This window comes from Dipodomys ordii, unplaced genomic scaffold (genome assembly GCF_000151885.1).
Source record: "Dipodomys ordii isolate 6190 unplaced genomic scaffold, Dord_2.0 Scaffold22, whole genome shotgun sequence".
Classification (NCBI taxonomy): domain Eukaryota; kingdom Metazoa; phylum Chordata; class Mammalia; order Rodentia; family Heteromyidae; genus Dipodomys; species Dipodomys ordii.
The window spans coordinates 6,873,282-6,889,194 of NW_012267238.1; the positions used below are offsets into that span (position 1 = coordinate 6,873,282).

The 15,913-nt window shown below is 44.4% G+C and overlaps 1 protein-coding gene across 2 annotated transcripts in view; it reads right to left on the reverse strand.

The window, feature by feature from the left end:
• The window catches only part of Alg8 (ALG8, alpha-1,3-glucosyltransferase), a 26,897-nt gene extending 25,902 nt beyond the window's left edge, over window positions 1-995 (reverse strand). Inside the window, exon 1 of one of the 2 annotated variants that reach the window (XM_013014184.1) lies at window positions 842-960. In XM_013014184.1, the coding sequence (XP_012869638.1) occupies window positions 842-911 (70 nt within the window). In that variant the 5' untranslated portion in view covers window positions 912-960. Of the gene's footprint in view, window positions 1-841 lie in introns of both variants that reach the window. The other variant, XM_013014183.1, reaches the window with a different exon arrangement.
• Between the last annotated feature and the right edge of the window lie 14,918 nt (window positions 996-15,913).

Below are 15,913 nucleotides of genomic sequence, written 5' to 3' on the forward strand. Positions count from 1 at the left end.
GCTCTTCAGCTCAAGGCTAGTGCTCTACCACTTGAGCCACAGCACCACTTCTGGCTTTTTCTGCTTATGTGGTGCTGAGGAATCGAACCCAGGGCCTCATACATGCAAGGCAAGCACTCTACCACTGAGCCATCTTTTCAGCCCTTAAATATGATCTTAATAGTCCAGTGTCATCTTGCCACTGCTTATATTAACCTGTGTCACTTTTCCTCCTTTATTGCTCTTCACCCACAGTGAGTACATTCTACAATTAGAATGCTCCGAGTGCTTTCCACCACGGGACTTTTGCACTTTACTTTCATCATTCTTGAACTGATTTTTTAAATATTGCTTAGTTTTTCATTCTCTGGATTTTAACTCTTAAAACATCACCTCCTACAAGAGGAGTCAAGGCTCTGCCACGTAGTCGCTATCTCCTTCACGGACCTTATCACCCTCTGAAGCTTCCCTGTTTGGTCTTATTTGCTGCCATCAACTCCACGGAGGGGAAGATCTGGAAATGTTTTGCCCTCCACTGCATGTGGGCGATTGAGAGCACTGAGTGGCTGGTGCCAGAGGAGAGGCCGACCCTGGCGGAACGGTGTCGGCGGGTGATCTTAAACCCGCCAATTAGGATGAGGACCCAGGGGCCCACAGACTCTAAGATGACTCGCGAGCCCTTACCAGCCGCAGCTGTTACAGCAGTTCTCCCGCACGGCGGGGCTCCCGACAAAGGCGCACTGCTGAGCGCAGGGCCGGACGCTCTCCTTCCCGGGCATCCCCAGGATTACCACCAGCTTCACTCCCGCGCCGACCCACCGCGGGGCCTTCCCGCCCAGCCCCTGGCCGTGCAGGTCCTTACTAGGTAGGAATGAGAAGGCATTTGAGGAAGGTGACCCCGAGCGCCAAAGCCGAAAACCAATGGCCACCATCCGCAGCAACTCCGGGCGCCGCCATTCCTTCAGCACCACTCACTTTCAAACCGCGTGGATCCACATCCGGGTTCCCGCGCAAGCGCAGAAGGCCCTCGGAGGGGCCGGCTCGGGGAGCTGTGCGCGTGCGGCACGCAGGAGGCGGGGACTCGGGGATTTAAACTCTCCCGCCCTCGGTGTTTCTCGAGGCGCGCCTCCCTTCCAAGGTACGCGGAGTGTGAGAGGTCGTTTAAAAGGTGGCCAAAGGCTTTAATCCCCCCCCCCCCACCCCCGCTTCTAATTCATACCTGCATCCATATAGTAGCTGGTCGTCTGACTGGGGTTGTGATCTTTATTTTACTTGGAGTTTGGCACACCTGCGTGAGAAGAAGAAAAACCAGCTGTTTTACCTTATCAATGTCCGCAGTGCTAGTGGAGGGGACAGACCTCTTGTCACCCGCTAATGACTGCAGATGACTGAACCGGAATGGTAAGTCCCAAGTGGCAAGAAGACAGGAAAGCGGGTCAAAACCATTCGGTTTCTAGAACTTACTCTGAAGTAGGCTCTGGGCGCCTTCTGCTGAGTGCCCTGGTTCCCGCCACCAGGACGGGAGGCACCCGCAGCGTGTCTCTGCTGGGTACTGAGTGGGCTTAGACAAACTAAGCATCAGCTTTTCCTTTTTATACTTCACGGTAATAATAATAGTAATAACAACAACAACAACAACCTCACAAAGTGGCCGTGAGGTTGAGGAGAATGCGTATAAATAGCGTGATGTGCCCGGACAGGATTGATTGCTCAGGTCCTGGTGTGTGGCTCAGAATTAAGTGATCAGACACTGGGGGGCGTGGCTCAAATGGTAGAGTACGTTTCCAGCCAGCCAGGAAAAGCCAGAACCTTGAGTTTACACCCCAGTATCCTTCCCCAAAGCTTGCTGAGCGACGCACAGCTCGTAGGTGTAATATAACTATGCCCCGCCTCCCCCTTTATCTGCCCTCCACTTGTATTTGATGTTCAAAGTTATATTTTAAGTTCATCCCTCTTATCATATGAGCATCTTTTTTTTTTTGGGGGGGGAACTCCCAGCTCTGAGACAGACAGTTAATGATGTTATAAATATCCTGTAATGATGCTATAAACATCCTAGTGGCCCTGGGAAGAAAAAGTTCCCCACCCCTAATAGGTGGTTTTCTTTTTCTTTTTTTCCTCTTATTTTTATAGTGCTGAAGATTAAACCCAGGGCACCATGCTTGCTAGCTAAACGCTCTATCTTGGAACAGATGTCTCCCCAAGATTTTTTTTTTTTAATTATTAAAGGTCTTTTTGAGACAGAGTATAGGTGTGTAGTTAGGCTGGCCTGGAACTCTTGAAACTCTGAGACCTTCTTGCTTCCCAAGGCAGGGATTACATACAGATGCATACTACCACACTTTGAACTCTTAGATGTTTTAAAACATTTTCCAGCTACTGTAAACTACAAACTTGGCTGAAGGCATGGCTCATGCCATAGAATACCAAGTACATGGCCTTGAATTGAATTCAAACCTCAGCACTGCAAAAAATAAAAAAAAAGAAAGAAAAAGAAAAGAAATAAATAAAAAGAAAGAAAAAAGAAAAGAAAGAAAAAGAAAGAAAAATCATTTCAAAGTTAGTAGCTTAAAACAACACAAATTGAGCTGGGTGCCAGTGGCTTACACCTGTAATCCTAATTACTCAGGAGACTGGGAACCAGAAAAATTTGTCACTCTGACAAGACCCCAGTACCAGCCAATAAAACAGTGCCAAGGGCTCCACATTTATTCTCCTAGTTCTGTAGACCAAAAGTCTGAAATGTTTGAAAGTCTGATTGGTCCAAAGTCAAGGTGTCACCAGCTTCCTTCTGGAAGCTGAGAGAAGAATCTCTTCGGTTTCTAAGAATCTAGTTAGCTATTACAACTTTCACTATCATATCTTCTATTGCTTCTTTCTCATGATAATCCATCTTCTCAGTGTCTTACCATTCTGTAACTAGATCTTCTGGGAGCAAAATCTCCCTCTGTTGCTTCCTTCTTAAGAGGATACTTGTGACATATAGGTCTATCTGGATATCCAGGTACTCTTCATTTCACAACCCTTAATTTAATCACAACTACTAAATCTCTTTCTACATAAAATGACACTATAGGTTCTAGGGATTAGGATGTGGATATCTTTTGAAGGCCATTGTTAAGTTTACCACATATCTCAAACTCAGTATATCTAAAATGGAACAGCTGATTTTCAATATTATCTTTTTTTAATTATTTTTTTTTGTGGCTCGTGGGGCTTGAACTCTGGGCCTGGGCGCTGTCCCTTCGCTCTTCAGCTCAAGGCGAGTGCTCTCCCACTTGAGCCACAGTGCCACTTCCTGATTTTCAATATTATCAACTCAGCTAATGATACCAACCATCAAGTTCTTTGCTTCCTTCCTATATTTGCTGATTATGCTACTCAATATATCACTTACTGTGGGGGTTTTTGTTCTCTTTATTTTGTTTTGGGTGGTGGTTGTGTGTGTGTGTGTGTGTGTGTGTGCACACGCACGCACGAGTGCATGCACATGTGCGTGCCCACACTTGTGCATGCCAATACTGGGACTTGAACTCTCTCTCACTTGGCTTTTTCTACTCAGAACTGGTATTCTATCACTCAAGGTATGATTGTAGGGCTGGGAAGATGGCTCAGTGGTAGAGTGCTTGCCTTACATGCATGAAGCCCTGGGTTCAATTCCTCAGCACCACATAAGCAGAAAAAGCCAGAAGTGGTGCTATGGTGCAAGTGGCAGAATGCTAGCCTTGAGCTGAAGAGCTGAGGGACAGTGCCCAGGCCCCAGAGTTCAGGCTCCACTACCAAAAAGAAAAAAAAAGTGTGATTCTACCCATATCTTCAGCTTCTGGCTTTTTGCTGATTAATTGAAGAGTTTCATGAACTTTTCTTCCCAGGCTAGCTTGGAACCTCAAGCCTTAGATCTCTGCCTCCTTAGTAGTTAGGATTGTGGGTGTGAGGCACTGGTGCCCAGCTCTACCAAACTTCTTATTAAGTGAAGATTCAGAATACACATTTATGTATTTAAGACTATTGACTAGGTTGTTATTTCAGCTAGAAGCATTTTTTGTTTTTTCATTTTTGTTTATGTGGTACCAAGGAATTGAACCCGTAGCCTTGTGCATGTTAGTCAAGCACTCTACCACAAGACCACATTCCCTGCCCGAGAAGCATTTCTAACTACTATTGCCAAGTCCTGCTTAGATGGCCTCCTAGCTACCTCTCACTTGCATCCAGTTCTTTCCATAGCTCTCGCTGCACTCACCTGTTTTCAGCACAGCCACAAGCTTATCTCTCTTGTCACTGTTTATATATGCTGTTCCTTTTGTCTAGAAAGTTCTTCCTTCTACTCTTAGGTTAATTAGTTCTTCCTTTTAGCTCTCTTCCCCAGCATAACTTTCCTTGATCTCCCCTAATCCGGTCTCATACCCTTATCAGCTAAGTAAAGTTTTGGGGTTTTTTTTGTATTCTTTTTTTTTAATTGTGAAAATACTGTACAGAAGGGTTACAATTACATGGGCAAGATAATGAGTATATTTCTTATCAAGCATTGTAGCCTCCTCCTTTGTTTCCCCTTCCCATCCCTTCCCATCCTCCTCCTGCCCCTCCACCCAATTCTCCTCACTCCGCAGGGCCCCCCCCCACCAAAGTTGTAAAGTTCGTTTTCGACATAACGACTTGTACATCTCATTGTTGCAATGAGTCCACCTGTATCCCTATTTAAATGATTTTTTTCCCCTTCCCCTCCACAAATTATACCGACATCAAATACAGTGAAAGCAGGGGTTATACTGTGGGGGAGGGACATACAAAGTAAAGTTTTACATTTATTTTTGTGGTTATATAGTCCCCTCGTTTTGATCTAACTTTGTAGGGGCTGCAGCTGGCCCAACAACTGGCACAACATTATCTGTTGAATTCATATCTGAAACAGGATTCTAACCCCATCTCTCCTATCCCCAAGTCCTCACATTTTCCTTCACAGTATCCTGCTCAGGATGAACAGAATTGAGATGTGGGGGAAAATTGCAAAATAGGGCCAATGTCAGTTCATAGGGTTGTCAAACTGGGAAATCTGAGCAGATGGAACAGTATGTAATTTGGAGACATTTCTCAGAAACCATGAGATCTGGCCTCTTTCCTTTCCAAGAAGCTGAGCCTTCTGCTCCAGTTCCTAGGCATGGATGGTGCCTGGAAAACTCTCCTGACCACCAACAAGCTTCTTTTTCAGGGGAAGATTGCTTTGATTTTGATGATCTCACACACTGCACCTGGGTTTTTTTTTATTTGTTTGTTTTTGGTGCCTGTACTGAGACTTGAACTCAGGGCCTCGGTACTGTCCCTTGGCTTTAGTCTACCTCTTGAGCCACACCTCCATTTCCAGCTTTTTAGTGTTAATTGGAGATAAGTCTCAAGGACTTTTCTTCCTGCCCCCCTCCCCCACCTGCTGCTTTGAATCAGAATCCTCAGATCTCAGCTTCCTAAGTAGCTAGAACTATAGCCACTAACTCTTGGTCACTGCAGCAGTGTTGTGGGTTCTGAACACTTAGTTTTCATTTATTGTTATAATTTTATTTTATTTTTGAAGCCATCTTATATAGCCCAGGTTGGTCTAGAACTCACTATGTAACCATGCTGGTCTCAAACTGGTGAAAATCCTGCCTTGTCTTCCTGAGTACTGGGAGGACATAAGAGCTAAAATCAACTAAAGCAAGAAGAACCACCTCCAAAGCCAGAGAGAAGTCTCATTCTTATCCACACAGGCTTTTCTTTGTGCCAATTGCTCATCCTCAGGACATGTCTCTTGGCTATGTGACCCAATTGTATTGCTTTTCATGACATAGAGTCTGAAGGAACAAACCACCATTTCTGCTTTATTTGTTAAAAGCTACTTATAAGATCCCAGCCTGCCTTCAATGAAAAAGTGACAAGACTTCACTTTTTTTTTTTTTGTCAATTGTGGGGCTTGAACTTAGGGCCTGGGTGCTGTCCTTGAGCCTCTTTGTGTTCAAGGCACTGCGCCACTTCCAGTTTTTGAGTGGTTAATTGGAAATTAGAGTCTCAAGGGGACCTTTCTTCCCAGGCTGGCTTTGAACCATGATCCTCAGATCTCAGCCTTCTCAGTAGATAGGATTACAAGTGTGAATGACTGGCACCTGGCAAGACTTCACTTCTTGATGGCAGGAATTAGCAGAGTTTGTTCATATATATATTTTTTTTCTTTTTTTGGGGGGGTGTTCTGGTCGTGAGGCCTGAACTCTGGGCCTGGGCGCTGTCCCTCAGCTCTTCAGCTCAAGGCTAGCACTCTACCATTTGAGCCACAGTGCCACTTCCGGCTTTTTCTTTTTGCTTATGTGGTGCTGAGGAATTGAACCCAGGGCCTCATGCATGCAAGGCAAGCACTCTACCACTGAGCCACCTTCTCAGCCCTGTTCATATATTTTAAAGTTAACACAGATGTCTAAGCTGCCTTCTTGGTCTATCAGGAATATGATTATTTAGTTATCCCTAGATCATTATCAAAGGTTATTTTTCCCATTCTGTATTTCAACAGAGCTCTCAAGCTGAGCTGGGCCCTGAGAATTTGAGGATGAATGAAAACAAGAGCTGCATTACCTGAGCCCTTCTTTTCCTTTTATTTTTTTACAACTGTCCTTTGAGGTAGTACTGTGATTTCCTCCACTTTGCAGACGAGAAAGTCGAGGCTCAAGGATACTCAGTAACAGGAGGAGCTAAGATTTTAATCTGAGACTGTCTAGCTTACATTTTCCCTATAATCTCACTGGCTTCTTGGAGCTCAGAGTCTGCTACAACACAATCAGTTGTTAATTGACTGTGATGAGTGCAGCAATTAGAGATATTAACAAAGTACAAGGAAAGGCCTGCTGCTACATCCTGACAGAAAGAGCTTCTACAACTTGAGTCTTCCTCTGACTTTGCAGCAGGTTCACATCATCTACAGGGAGCAACTGTCATTCAGGCCTCTGTGACCCAGCCCCCTGCCCCTGCTTGCTTCTCCAGCAAGGTAAACCTGTCCTAGCCACAAGGTGACTTTTGCTATTCTCTGAACACACCATGTTCCTCATCCATACATGCCTTGCATGGACTGGTCCCTTTCCCCCAAATACCATTGTTTTCTACCTTGTGACAAGCTCCCATATATCCTTCATGAGACAGACTAAAGGATAGAAATTTTCCAAAGCACTTTCTATAGGCTTCTTTTAATAAATTGTAGAGTGGTTGTTGGAAGTGTAACCTAAATGACAGCCAGATCCTCTATGACTCATTTGGGGCTTGAACGTAGGCACTGTTCCTGAGCTTTTACACTTAAGGATAGCCATGTGGTAACATTGAGCCACAGCACCACTTCCAGTTTTCTGGTGGTTAATTGGAGATAAGAGTCTCATGGACTTTCCTGTGGGGGCTGGCTTCAAACCCTGATCCTCAGCTCTCAGCCTCCTGAGTAGCTAGGATTACAGGCATGAGCCACCAGTGCCCTGCTCATCTAGGACTTTTTTCAATGACTTCCTTGCAACTTTATGCCTGAAGAAGTCAAATCCTTGTTTTATATTTGTTATTTTTGTGTGTGTGCCAATCCTGGGTCTTAAACTCAAGGCTTGGGCACTGTCCCTTAGCTTCTTTTGCTCAAGGCTAGCACTCTACCACTTGAACCACAGGTTACTTTCTTTTGTTGTTGGTTTTTTTTTTCTGAATAGTTTATTGGAGATAAGAGTCTTATGGACTTTGCTGCCCAGCCTGGCTTCAAACTTTGAATCTCCTCAGTAAATAGGATTATAGTTGTGAGTCACCAGTGCTGTTCTGTTTTATATTTTTTGGCAGATTCTCAACATTTTCATATCTCATTTCTCCTGATATCCTGTTTCTCTCACCTGGGGCATCTGTAATCCAAGGAGAGCATTCCGTGCTTTCACTCAAATCTCACACGGTATTTACTAAATTTTGCTGAAGAGCCAGGTTCACATAGCAAATACTTTAAAATCTTAGGAGTCAGTCTGGCGTTTTTTGTGCCTTTTGGTTACTTGTCCACATGATGTCTGTACTTTGCCCTTTACTCCTTTCCTCATCTCTCCTAGCAGCTCACACTCCCAAGTGACAAACCTCTTCTACAGCTTTTCTCATGTTTACTCATCAGAGTACCTTCTGCTCTTGGCCTCTCTTTCTGCCCAAGATCTAAACAATGTGGTATGCTAAACAAAAGTAGTTCCTTTCCAAAGACAAGTTCTAGGACAAGCAGTTAGTATAATAATTTTTCCCATCTTGACGTGTTCATAAGCATGTTTTAGAACTGCTATAACAAATTACCGTAGATGAGGTGGCTTATAAATAGCAACTGTTTCCTTTTCAGAGTTGAAGACTGGAATTGAGGAAGAGGGTTTTGGCAAGGGCCATTTATCCAGGTTGTAGCCTGCCAACTTCTTGTTTTACCTTCCCATGGTGGAAAACCAGTGAGAGCTCTCTGGAGTCCCTTAGAGACCTCTAAGTTCATTCATGAGTTCTCCACTCTCATGACCTAATTACCACATAAAGGTCCCTCTCCTATATCTTCACATTAATGGTTAAGATTGCAATTTATGGATGGGAGGTGAGACGTGGGATCACAGACATCCAATCTGTAACAGAGTATTTCACCCATGGGTCTAAATCAGATCCCATACAAATCATTTTGATTGCTCCAGCTCCCTGCATATCTTGGGCTATGGTAGGATCTCAGTAAGCACTTGTTGAACAAATGATTTATGATGATAAGAATGATAGATTGAAAAAAAACTGATTAAAAAATAGGAGCCTGTAATTGCAGTACTTGGGAGGCTGAAATGGGAGGGGTTTGAGTTCAGTACCAGACCCTGTCAAAAGAATGAAAGAACAAGGAAGAGAGAGAGAGAAAGAGAAAGACAGAGAGAGACAGAGACACATAGAGAGACAGAAAGAGACAGAGAAAGAGAGAGACAGAGAAAGAGAGAGACAGAGAAGGGGGGAGGGAGGGAGGGAGGAAAGGATAAGAAATTGGGGGTGTAACTCAATGGTAGCCGGCCTAAGGCCCTGGGTGGAAGGCCCAACACTGTAAAAGAGCCAACGAACAGGTTGATGTTGACTGGCCTGGTGGTTTCTAAGGAATTTTGTATACAAAAGAAAGAAGTTGACTAAGAGTCCAGCTCTAATTCTCCCAATCTATCTCTAATTTGCTATATAATAGCAGGCCACTTTCCTGTTACTTTTGTTATTCATTGCTATTCTACAAACCAAACCTCTTTCCAAACCCCCATCTGTAAGAAGACACTTCCCAGTGGGAACTGGTTTTAGTATTAAAAGCCCACCTGTCTGGTTAAGAAGTGTACACTCCTCATCCTGGTTTGGTAAAGCCGAGGTTGAATGAATTCTTTTCTATTTTCTCCTCTTCCATATATCTAAATAGTTAGATAGATAGATAGATAGATCTGGTACTAGGGCTTGAACTCAGGGCCTGGATATTGTTCCTTAGCTTTTTTGCTCAAGGCAGGTGCCCTACCACTTGAGTCACACACCCACTTCTGACTTTTTGCTGGTTATCTGGAGATAAGAGTCTCATGGACTTTCCTCCTGGGCTGTCTTTGAGCCATGATCCTCAGCTCTCAGCCTCCTGAGTAGCTAGGGTTACAAACATGAGCCACTGGCACTCTGCTGTATGCTCAGTTTTTATTTATTTATTTGGTCAGTGTGGGGCTTGAACTCTGGGCTTGAGCGCTGTCCCTGCGCTCTTCAGCTCAAGGTAAGCACTCTACTGCTTGAGCCACAGCGCCACTTCCGGTTTTCTAGTAGTTTATTGGAGATAAGAGTCTCATGGACTTTTCTGCCCGGGCTGGCTTTGAACTGTGATCCTCAGATCTCAGCCTCCTGAGTAGCTAGGATTACAGGTGTGAACCACTGGTGGCCGGTGTATGCTCAGCTTTTAAGCCCCATATACCATGACTTTTAAAATTGTGTTTGTTTTTCAGTATTGGGAGTTCAATCCAGGTTTTCATGCATGCTATATCAATGCTTTACTACTAGCTACATATTCACTAGCTACATCCCTTTTAGTTTTTTTTTTTTTTTGGTCGGCCGTGGGGCTTGAACTCTGGGCCTGGACGCTGTCCCTCAGCTCTTCAGCTCAAGGCGAGCGCTCTACCACTTGAGCTACAGAGCCACTTCCGGTTTTCTGGTGGTTTATTGGAGATAGGAGTCTCACTGTCTCTCCTGCCCGGGCTGGCTTTGAACCACGATCCTCAGATCTCAGCTTCCTGAGTAGCTAGGATTACAGGCGTGAGCCACCTGCGCCTGGCTCCCTTTTAGTTTTTTTTTTTTTTTTGGAGGCTGATACTAGGAATTGAAGACCTCATGTATATGAGATAAGTCCTCTACCACTGAGCTACATCCCTAGTGCCTCTTTCTTTTTTAATTTAGTAGTAAATATGTCTTGAAGAGAGACTTATTTTAACATGTGAAAATCTATTCCTTTTTTATAAATTACTGCATAGAGTTCCACTGTGTGATTAAATAATTATTTATTTGGCAAGTCTCCAACTGATGCTCATTTAGATTAAGTAACATCTTGCTGTTAGAAATAATAAAAGAGCAAACATAGTTATATATGCAGCTTTGCATAATATCAGCATATCTATATGATAATTTTCTTCTTTCATCCTTTCAGCATACATTAGTTATACATAATATGAGATGCATTTCTAGAATTGAAAGTGCTGCATTAAAGGGTTGTATACTTGAAAAGTCAATAAATAACACCAATTTGTCTTTTAGAGAGACTGCATTAGTTTATTTGCCATCAGTCATATAAGAGTGCTTGCTTTAGCCCTCCCTATTGTACTGCTTGCTAGATTTAAAACTGCTTGTTTTCCTCTAAACTACCAAAATGTGCATTTAAAAAAGAGCATCCTAAGAATTCTTTCTCTAGACAAGAGCTATAGTTTTGTTTGAGTTTTATCTTCTTGATAGCAAAGCTGGGTCTTCTGTCTGGTCCTGTGGTTCCACTCTGAGAGATGAGGCAGGTGACCTGACCACAGAACTCAAGCAGAATAGCTTTCAGGTCACCAGGAAAAAAGGGTAAGCCAGACCCTGCCTGGTGATGGAAATGTAGGCAAGCCAAGGTCTATAATAGAACACAGAGCCATTGTCGGGAAACCACAAATTGCTGACTTGGTCCTGCAAACAATCGATATTCAGAGGCTGAGTCCAGGAATTCTAAAGATGCATAAAAAGGTTGAATTATGGGGAGACTTGCTTTTAGAAAAGAACAGAGCACCAGAGGCCTTGGTGGCACTTCCTAGAGAGCCAATGGACCCTTTGTAACTCCCTTCAATGATCCTAAAACCATAAGCTGCCAGAACTGGAGTGCACATGGAAATTATCCCTCCCTAAGAGAGTCCAGGTAAAGGGCCAAGGGCATTTCAAGAGGCAAGTGCTCACTTTCCATGGTAAGTTCAGGGCAGCAGTAAGTGGTAGCCCCTGTGCTCAAATCCTGATTCAGTCACTAACTAGCTCTATGACTTTAGCACTTGTTTCATTGCTTTCAGCTTTTCCTGCTTCTGTAGGATACAGATAATTACTCCTATTTCAGAAGGTCATTGTAAGAATAATTGAAGATATTTTTACGAATAACTTAGCATGGTACTTGGCTTGTTGAACGGCTTAATGAATAATATTTTTCTTTACTACTCATAATAGGGGCTCAGAGAGGAAACTATAGAAAGCAGTGGCTAGAGGAGGGGCTGTTTAGGCTAGATCATAAAGAATTGAGAAGAACTAACACATTGGAATTCATAAAGGGAGTGAATGATGTTTCTGTGTCAAGGTTTTCTTGTTCCTTCCTGGGCCTGAGCAGCAGACGTTAATGGACCTCAGAGATTGGCCAGTGAGGAAAGTAGGCATTGAAATAATAATGTTGATAATTATCATCATTGAGTATATAATAGACACCACCCTTTATATGCATGGATTCATGTAAATATATTTATGATCAGGTAAATATATCTCTTTCTCTTTTTTTTTTTTGTTGGTCATGGGGTTTGAACTCTGGGCCTAAGAACTGTCCCTCAGCTCTTCAGCTCAAGGCTAGCACTCTACCACTTGAGCCACAGAGCCACTTCTGGCTTTCGCAGTGCTGACGAATTGAACCTAGGGCCTCATACATGCAAAGCAAGCACTCTACCACTGAGCCACCTTCCCAGCCTAGGTAAATATATTTCTTATCCCTATTTGTCTGATGAGGAAATAAGGCTCAGAGAAGTAAAATAACTTGCTAAAGGTCACATAGCCAGCAAGTGGTAGATCCAGGACTCGTAGCCAGGCAGTCTTAAATTTTTATGTGTGTGTGTGTGTGTGTGTGTGTGTGTGTGTGTGTGTGTGTGTGTATGTGTGTCCTGGGGCTTGAACTCATTTCTTGGGTACTGTCCCTGAGCAAAAAAGCTCAAGGCTAATGTTTCACCAGTTGAGCCACAGCTCCACCTCTGGATTTTGGGTGGTTAATTGGAGCTAAAAAGTTTCATGGACTTTCCTGGCTGGCTTTGAACTGTGTTTTTGTTTTTTTGGGTCTGGTCGTGGGGCCTGAACTCTGGGCCTGGGCGCTGTCCCTCATCTCTTCAGCTCAAGGCTAGTGCTCTACCACTTGAGCCACAGCACCACTTCCGGCTTTTTTCTTTTTGCTTATGTGGTGCTAAGGAATTGAACCCAGGGCCTCATGCATGCAAGGCAAGAGCTCTACCACTGAGCCACCTTCCCAGCCCTGGCTTTGAACTGTTATCTTCAGATCTCAGCCTCCCAGGTAGCCAGGATTATAGGCATGAGCCACCAGCACCAGACTCTTATTCTTATCTTCCTTCTCCTCTCATCTTTCTCCCCATTTTCCTTCTCTTTCTTTCTTATTTTTCTGATGGTAATGGGGTTTGAGCTCATAGCCTCATGTTTGCTAGGCAGCCACTCTACCACTTGAACCACTTCTCAACATATGTTTTTCTTTATTTTGCAGACAGAATCTTGCTTTTTGTCTGGGCTGGTCTTGGACCCTGGTCTTCCTACCTATGTCTTCTGTGTAGCTGAGATGACAGGCAAGACCATGTCTGGCTTGTGTGACTGGGGTCTTGCTAACTTTTTCCCCAGCTGGCCTCAAACATTGGTCCTCCTGCTCTCTGACTCCTGAGGACCTTGCTCTTTAAAGTCACTTAGCTTTTGTTCTCCTGGGAAGTCTTCCCCAAGTCTCAGCTCTAGCAAACTCCTTTTGGTCTTCAAAGGCCAGCCCAAATATTGCCTTCCTATTCATCCCCATCTCTAACCAGGAAGGGAGATTGTTCCCCTGCCACACTTTGTTCTTTTTAACTAGTTATTGCTGTCCTGGACTAGAAGCTGTCCAAAAATATATGCTTTGGTATCCCCAGTCCTTGATACAGTACGTGTCCATGGAAAGCCCTTGGCTTATGTTTGTAAATGGGTAACTGACCCCACTGCTTCACTGAGTGAGAAAAGAAGCTAAGGCCAGACTCCAGGACTGAGGTATATCATACCACCCCAACTGGGCATGAAACTTTGGCCAGATTTTTTTTTTGGGGTCTGGTCGTGGGGCCTGAACTCTGGGCCTGGGTGCTGTTCCTCAGTAGCGCTCTACCACTTGAGCCACAGCACCACTTCCGGCTTTTTTCTTATGTGGTGCTGAGGAATCGAACCCAGGGCCTCGAGCATGCAAGGCAAGTGCTCTACCACTGAGCCACCTTCCCAGCCCCCAGATTTTTTTTTTGATTGGTCATGGGGCTTGAACTCTGGGCTTGGGCGCTGTCCTTGTGCTCTTCAGCTCAAGGGGAGCGCTCTACCGCTTGAGCCACAGCACTACTTCCTGGGCATGAAACTTTTAGGGAAACCATCATACTCTAGGTGAGGTGGCTTATGCCTGTCAATCCTATTTCAGAGGCTGAGATCAGGAAGATCACTATTTGAGGCCAGCCAGGGAAAAAAGTTCATAAGATCCCTGTCTCCACCAATAAGTGGGCCTAGTAGCATGCACCTATCATTCCAGATCTTTGGGAGGCTGAGATTAGGAGGATTACAATCCAGATTCAGGCCCAAGCAGAAAGTGAGACCTTATCTCAAAATAACCAATGTAAAAAGATCTGTAACAGCCAGGTGTTGGTGGCTCCCACCTGTAATCCTAGCTACTCAGGAGGCTGAGATCTGAGGATCATGGTTCAAAGCCAGTCCAGGCTGGAAAGTCCCCATGAGACTCTTATCTCCAATTAACCACCACCAGAAAACCAAAAGTGTAGCTGTGGCTCAAAGTTGTAGAATGCAAGCCTTGAGCAAAAGAGCTCAAGGACAGCATCCAGACCCTGAGTTCAAGCCCCATGACCACCACCACCAACAAAAGAGCTAGAGTTATATCTTAGTAGTAGAGCACCTGCCTAGACTTTAAATGCCCAAAACTGCCAAAGAGAAAAAGAAAGAAAACCCTCATGCATCATTCAGCCTTTCTTAGTCATGTCTTACATTTCACCTCAAAGTGTACATCTTTGATAGTTGTAGTGTGTGGAAGTCATGAGGTAACAGAGGAAAATAGACAAACAACCCTGGGATATATTTTGCTGACCCAGTCCTCAAAAACAGCAGAACAAAACACTCCAAACTCAAGCTGGGGCTTTGGCCAGCAGGGCAGCAAGTCAACTTGGACCGAATTCAATGAATGGGTCCTCCTCCTTTTTTTTGGAGAGGAAATGTTTTTTTTTTTTTTTGATTTGTCTGCACGAGTTTCATCAGGTCCTAGAAGATTAAATATGTAAGTGGGCTCCAGACATATGTTTTGCTCGGTCTCTCTGCCACATGTGATCTGCAGGTTGTACCAAAGCGTGGTTTATGGTGCTGACAGCCAGGGTGAAAGGCTCTTGTCTTCCTAGCTGTTGTCCTTGTGTATCTCAGCTGCTTCACTGTGTTCAACTGTAGGACTTCTGTAATGAAGAAACTCTGGTGGGTGGCAGAAGCAATATAAATTTCTTTTTTCTCAGCCTGAAGGCTGGCAGGCTGGGATCAAGGTGAGCAGGGTTGTTTTTTCCAGAGGGCCTCTCTTCTTGGCTTGTGGATGGCCAGCTCTGTGGTGTTGGCTACCTTTCCTATCAGTGAGTTAGGGACAGTGAGTTCAGAAGGAAGTGAGCCTAAGTAGTCCAGGGGAAACAGCTCACAAATCTGTAGGGGCGTGGCTTCAGATGGCCAGGGCTGGCTTTGGTTTCATCCACGATAACTTCAAAACACAATTTTATTTTATGTTGTACCACACAAGAATAGAAGCTAACAATTATAAGCTGCTGTCAATTAAGTCTCATTCTGACCTCAGAGATGCTGGAATTTGAAAAACTATGTGTTTTAGGATTGACAAGATAGAGCATCCTGTTTCCTGGCTTTTGGAAGCAAGGATGTATTAAAGGAGGAGCAGCAGGGCCATGTGGCCAGGGGCCACATCAGGGCCCAGGGGCCTGATACTGGCAGCTACACAGTATCACATGTCTATAGAGAAGTAGAGTGGTGAAGGGTCAAGCTAAATGAGGCTTATCCTTGGCCAAATTAAATCTATTGCTAAATAGATAGCTAAATCTAAGAGCCAAAAGGCTCCTTAGGCCTTTCTCCAAAGCTGCTTTGCACTGACCAAGCGACAGAAAGAACTCTGAAGTAAAAGGGGGCTTTGCATACGTGACACAGAGTATGGGAGAGAGAGGACTGGGAGTCAGGGCCTGGGCCTGGCCTTGCTTCCTCTCTCCCTGACTGTGGCCTGGGCTGGTTGTCATGGGTGAAGCAGTAGAGCTCAGTCACTCACATATATAGGTGAGCTGAGGGGCTCCCTTCCTTTAAAGGTAGTATGCTCAAGGCTGGGAATAGAGTTTTCTGCATCAAGAGAGCTCTGTTCAGTGTGGAGAGGAGTGAAGAGGGCAGAGGG